The 6,529-nt window shown below is 25.7% G+C and overlaps 1 protein-coding gene across 1 annotated transcript; it reads right to left on the bottom strand.

Moving 5' to 3' along the window:
• Positions 1-1,453: 1,453 nt before the first annotated feature.
• Positions 1,454-3,590, bottom strand: LOAG_11557 (hypothetical protein; the record flags this gene model as incomplete). The annotated part of the gene is made up of 6 exons (XM_003147075.2): positions 3,510-3,590; positions 2,861-2,979; positions 2,540-2,647; positions 2,254-2,334; positions 1,822-2,007; positions 1,454-1,573 (listed from the first exon to the last, which is right to left on the bottom strand). The coding sequence occupies exons 1-6, from the start codon at positions 3,568-3,570 to the stop codon at positions 1,454-1,456; spliced, it is 675 nt and encodes a 224-aa protein (XP_003147123.1). The 5' UTR covers positions 3,571-3,590.
• Positions 3,591-6,529: the final 2,939 nt, after the last annotated feature.

Below are 6,529 nucleotides of genomic sequence, written 5' to 3'. Positions count from 1 at the left end.
TGTGTGTGTGTTGTGTGTGTGTGTGTGTGTGTGTGTGTGTGTGTGTGTGTGTGTGTGTATGTCCTGAATTATCTCGCTAAGCCTAAAACCTAGCTTCTTAGAGCTCGAAATCCATAAATCCAATCTCGTACACTTCTAAAACACATTAGCCTGGCCATTCACATTCATCTCAGTTCCAAAATTTATAAGGATATATAAGTCTTACAAATCATTATCACATTCTCATAAGCCTCTCTTGCTTCATCTTCCTTCGATCCATAAAAGAGCCAAGGCTCACTTATTTTATGGATCACAAATCCTGAATTTAAAGAGATCCTGAACATACACGTTAAGAATTAGCATTCATTAACACACATTTTTTCTAATCAATATATTTTAAGATTATCATAAAGTTAGTAGAAATTTAAATTTTATTAATATTACCAAGACTAATTTTTATTTCATTTAATATTTTTTTTTATTTTATTTTTTTATTTTTTTTTATTTATTTCATTTAATATCTTTTTTCCTTAAAAAAACAATATCCTTTATTAAGCAAGAAAAGTGTCATCGATTAAAGAAAAATGAAAGGAAGGAGTAGATATTTGATGTATATCTTTTATTTCATTGAAACCTTAAGCTTTAGGCTCTTTTTGGCTTCATTCACTTTTTCTGGCCAACAATAACTAAACATATTTTGATGATTAAACAACTGGAATGGCACTTGCCACTTTCCTTCTTCAAATTTTTCCTCTTTTCATCATCCATCATTCGCTTTTTTCCTTTCATCTTTTCCTCATTTTTTTTCCATAAAATAGATAAGCAAAAAAAAAAAAAAAAGAAGAAAGGAAAAAAAGGAAAAAAAAGGAAAAAGAGAAAAACAATCAAAATAGCTTTTATAAATTTCATTCAAATTTCATAATTTTCATCTTTTCATGACGGAAATTTTCCATTTCTTATTTGATTTGAAATTACAAAGCAAAGATTGAAAGAGTAAGGCATTCCTGGAGGATAGAGACAATCAGTCATGAAAAAGTTTGAAAACGTGACGTTCCTCACGTTTTCCACGTCATGATATGTATAAAATAGAAAAAAAGATATTTAGAGATTCGAAAATAATTCGTGAAAATTTCCGGAGTATTTGATAAAGAAAAAATTTAACTTATGCTGAAAACAAAAATCTCGTTTAGATAGATTGTGAGGTTAATTACTGGGTACTACCAGGTATGAATTACTTTTATGTTATGGAATGTATACGTAAAAGTATCTTCCAGTGGTATTTGAAACCTTTATTATAAGAAAAAAGAAAAGAAGGAAAAATAATTTATAAATTTAATCTATAACTTGTTGCGAGTAAATTTTCTCAATGATTTTTAGCATATTTTTCGATAATATTCCTCCATTATTAATTGATTAGCACACGAGTAATTATTTAAGTTTATTTCGTTGAAAAAAATTACAGATTCTCTATAAATTAAGCAATAATTTTTCCTTTTTTTAAAAGAAAAATTAATACTTTTGTGTCTTCCATATGATGTCGCCGTCGTTCTAATTCCACTTCAAGTCTTTCAACTTGATTTTGCGCTTCATCTCTCTGGAAATTCCTCAAATTTAATTTAAAATATCGAAACAGCAATGTTTTTAACATTTTTTTAATAATATCACAAAATTTGAATAATTGAATTGAATCACTGATTTAATAAAATGCTCTGATTACTTTGTTATTTACTAGAATGAATGATAACGCATTCTGATTTGATACAATCAAAAATTGATTTCGCTTTATTAAAATTTCCTGCTGCTATATAAGAAAATTTAATAATAAAATCCAAGTTATCGAACTTTATTTAGTGCTTCTTCTTCATTTTTTCGTCTTTTTTCAAGTTCTTTACGACGTCGGAAAAGTTCCGAACCAACAGCTGGACCGGTAGATTCTGTTCGAATGGATATCTCTTGTGCTTTACGATAACCATCATCACGTGAACCAAGTAACGTCCGTGCTCGTTGCAACTCTTGTTGAGTATCCTTCTACAAAATATTCTATCGTTTCAACCAAATCAAATTTTGCATGAATTTTTTTTTTTTCGTTCCTTACATTATATTTCTGTCTTAATAATTAAAATCTCCAAAGCATAATTAAATGGAAGTTTTATTCATTTCCTTTTTTAAAATGTTCCGAAGCATTTATAAAATTATCCCAAATTGATCATTTGAAATTATCACTTAAACCTTAATTATAAGTCAATTAATTTCAAAAAATAAAAATTTACTAACAACTTGTTTTGCTACTCGTAACCATTCATTTTTTAAACTTCTTCGTTGTCGTTCATGCTCATCCCGTCGCATTTCTAATGACTGAAATTAGTAATTTAGGCTTTAAAAAAAAAAAAGTAAATAAATCAAAAAAGCTGAGTAAGTGTATGTATGGAATATTCATCAAATGATAAATTATTGAATTTGAGCGCTTTTTGCATATGACAAAATAGCCTTAAATTGTTATTCAATACATTCCCTCAGCAAATACGATAAATATTAAAGTCAATAATTTAGCATGAATTACCTTAATAAACCTATCCTGGATGTATTTTACAGCTTCTTGTGTTTGCTCACAAAATGTGATGTCATTTTCGAAGCTATTTTCGAATACATCTTTTAATGGTAAATAATGCTGAAAATGAAAATATTTCAAAAAAGAAAATTAAATTGATTGAAATTAAAATTAAAGCAAATGTTGAAGAACAAACAAATGCTATCAACAAAAGTATTTGATCACTGATGAACATTATGTTTAAAATAATTTTAATGTACAAAAATTTTCAATTTACAATAAAGTATTTGAACAAAAATACATCTTTGTTAGGGAAATAATGTTCAAATTAACCTCACTAATAGCAGTTTTTGATTGATTGGCAAGATTTTGGACACGTTTTGCGTGTTCTAAATCAAGTTGCATTCGACGTGATACGTGATTTAGCAAATCTTTGCAATATTTGGTCCATGCTGGAATCCACAAAGTAAAAACTATTTGAATTAAAATTTAACAAATAATAAATCTACTTTTAATAATGCCATAAAAAATAGCTATCAATAATGTAAAACTGATACTCGAATGAAATAGGTCGCATAGTTATGTTATACATTTAATTCAACCGAAATCTTTTTTGATTTCAAATTAAAGTATTTAAGTGGAGAGAATATGTAATATCCAATTCATCTAAATATATTGAGAATTCTTAATTAGAGAGAATTTAGGAAAGAAATTAAAAAGTGTCACTCACATAACTCTTCAAATCTGTATTTACTTAACTGAAATGTTTCAATTTTTCTATTCCAATCATTCTTTTTCATTGTTTGAAGTTTAATAATATTTTGATTTGTATTTCTTAGATCTCTTTGATTATCTTCTTATAACAAAAAAAAAAAAAAAAAAATAGCAAATCTGATCGATGGCTTTTTATTTTTTAAATAATTTGAAAATGATCGTTTTAATTGGTGATATCTTATAAACTTTATGCAAATAACATCATTACCTTTTGCTCGTTCAAAAGCTAAATCAATTCCGTCACTTCGATCAGCGACCATACGATCCATTTCTTCAAAATTAACAAAACCTGAAATTTAGTAATTATTTGATTTGTCTGATTTTTTGTTCTCATTATTCGATAATTTATTAAAAATTATTATTATAAAAAAATTATTTTTATCATATCAAAAGGCTCGAAAAAAAAGAATTGAAATGAGATTTTATCATATCATCTCTTATCACCTTATCTATATGGAATAAATCCAGTAATTAAATCGTAAAGTAATCATTTTTAATTTCAAAAATTAAAAAAAATTACTATCAAAGATAAAACAACTTTCTAATATCGTAAGAGTATAACACTAAAACGATAATTTCAAACGATCGATCACATTTGATGTCTAGTACTGATCTAACCTACCTGTCACTATCTGAATGACCTCTAGAACTTTATGTCCTGTCTATTATAATATGTCTAAATGATTGGTATGGTGATACACTGATGCTACTATTATATGAAATTTTATTTATGTGGGATGACATTTCGTTGACAAAATGGATGATAATCTGATCAGCGATGGTAGTAGCAGTGAAACTAACTGATGCTACAAGTGCTACTACTACTATTCTCTTTCCAGTATAATAACAAAACATACATACTAATGTGTATAATTAATATTGTCTTCTTCCTTCCCTGATATGATCATTGTAATAGTGTCACCTGTCATCTGTTCCATTCTCCCTCATTTCTTTTCTTTCCTCTCTCTCAAAGTACTAACTCTTTAATCACCACTAATTCTAAATTTGAGCCTTTCTAGCCCTACTAATCTTTATAAAAAAACGATATAAAATGAATGAACGAATGGAATTCGATTGAATCAATTGATCGATTAATAGAATAAAAGCTAATAAATGGATTGATATACATACATAGTCAAATTTAAGAAATCTATCGGGCATTTCTTAAGATAAAGTTGAAAACAAGAATTTATTTTTGAGGAATGAATTAAATCATTTAATAAAAACAATGATAAAATAATTTTTTTATTTTTAAATAAATCGAAAATAACAAAAAATGTTTAGTAATGACTTTAAGGATTATAAATTAAATTATTGATAGTTAATTTTTTTTCGAGATTAATACAAAAAACATTTTAGATTAAAATTTCATCTAAAATTTCCATCATTCCATCTGAACATGAACAAATCACAAATGAACAAACAATATCACCCCGGGATTTTCCAAACCATTTGCAGTCAATATTAAGATTAAAATATACTTAGATTTAAAATGTATTACGATAAAGATTGCAATTTGTCTCATTAATAAATAATATAACAATTAATCAAGATTAATCGATAAGTACCTAAATAACAATCGATTTAAGCAGTGATCAGTTAATGATCAAACGATCATTCTTGATGCTTATATAATAATTTTATCAGAAGCAAATTTTAGAAGATTCATAATGATATGAATTAATTTGAATTGAAATGAATACCGAATTGAAAATATGACTGATAATTACAGTTTAAAATGAAAACTGAGAAAAAGATCAAAATTTTGAATGATTAAATTATTTAAAATTACAAATGAATTTTAATGAATCAGAGAATATTTCAATCATAAATCAAAAAAAAAAATCAAAACAAACTATAAATGAAAAATTGAAAATGATTGAATGGATGAAGGATGAAATATATTTGCTCCATGCTTGTTTACTTTATTTTGATTCGATTTTTTTTCTTTCCTTTTCATGGTTGATTATGGTAGGAATTGTGACAGATTTGTTGTTGTCATTTCAATCATGGATAAGTTTTGTTTTGAAACCATTAAATGGCATATATTTTAGTGATAAATATGAGGATATAAAAGTTCAAAAGAAAAGAAAGGAAAAGGAAAGAGAGAGAGAGAGAGAGATAGAGAAAAAGATAGGTAACATTACATTAACCGACTTTTCCGCCCAATAATCATCCATTTGAAAAATTATTCAAATATATTTTTCGGAATAAATCCTTTTTTTTTCATATAATTAATATATCATGAATATGAAAAAGCATATTGATAATACTGATTATTTCATTTGATGTAATTCTGTATGATAATGATAGATGGTAAATGATAATACTCAAAAAGTTAAGAAATTAAATCGTAAAATTTAACTTCTTGAAAAAAATAAAAGTAGTCCTAATTTTTTACCTAAATTTATTTTCACTCATTTAAAATTTCAAATACAGCTTTTATTCCAGCTTTATTTCGTTTTTCGTTCGTGTCGCTCTTACAAATTTCCATATTACAACTAATGGTGATAAATGGATGCAGTAATAGAATATTGAAATATTCAAAATATTGTTATCATTATCAAGTGATGTTATCATCATCCACATATTGATAAAACAATAATCGTTTATCGAAATTCGTTTTATCGCATGAATTTTAAACATCGACGTTAAAACTGTAACCGTTGAGGAAATTTAATCGGAATATTCCTGTCAGGAATGAAACATAATAAGATATATATACATATATCTCGAGCAACTCATCAAGTAAATACGTAATTTTTACTGATTTAAATCATCAAAATAAATGATCAAATTCCTGGAGAAGCTAATTCTGAATACATTAATACTAAATTAACCCGAAGTTTCATTCATTTTGGTAAAACTAATTAATTTCATCACACTTCCTCTGTGCTATTTACATTATGCTTAACAAAAAATGGAATAACGGTAATGATAATAACAATAATAAAACTTCATTTTCATTATCGTTTAATGTTTTAAACTTTAAAATACTTAAAATATTAAATGGTATTATTAGCAAATAAAACAATTTTAAATAGCTTAAAAAGTTCTCATCAAAATAATGATTCCGTCTTAATGTAAGGCAATCTTTAAAGTAATTAAGAATCCTCAATACTTCAATTAAATGGACAGCAATAGTAATAACAATTAATAATGATAATAATAATAATAATAATAATAATAATAATAAGTAATAATAATAATAATAATAATAATAATAAT

The sequence above is a fragment of the Loa loa genome (assembly GCF_000183805.2).
Source record: "Loa loa unplaced genomic scaffold supercont3.51, whole genome shotgun sequence".
NCBI classification, from domain to species: domain Eukaryota; kingdom Metazoa; phylum Nematoda; class Chromadorea; order Rhabditida; family Onchocercidae; genus Loa; species Loa loa.
The sequence above is the reverse complement of the archived record's forward strand: the minus strand, read 5'-3'. Positions and strand labels throughout refer to the sequence as shown.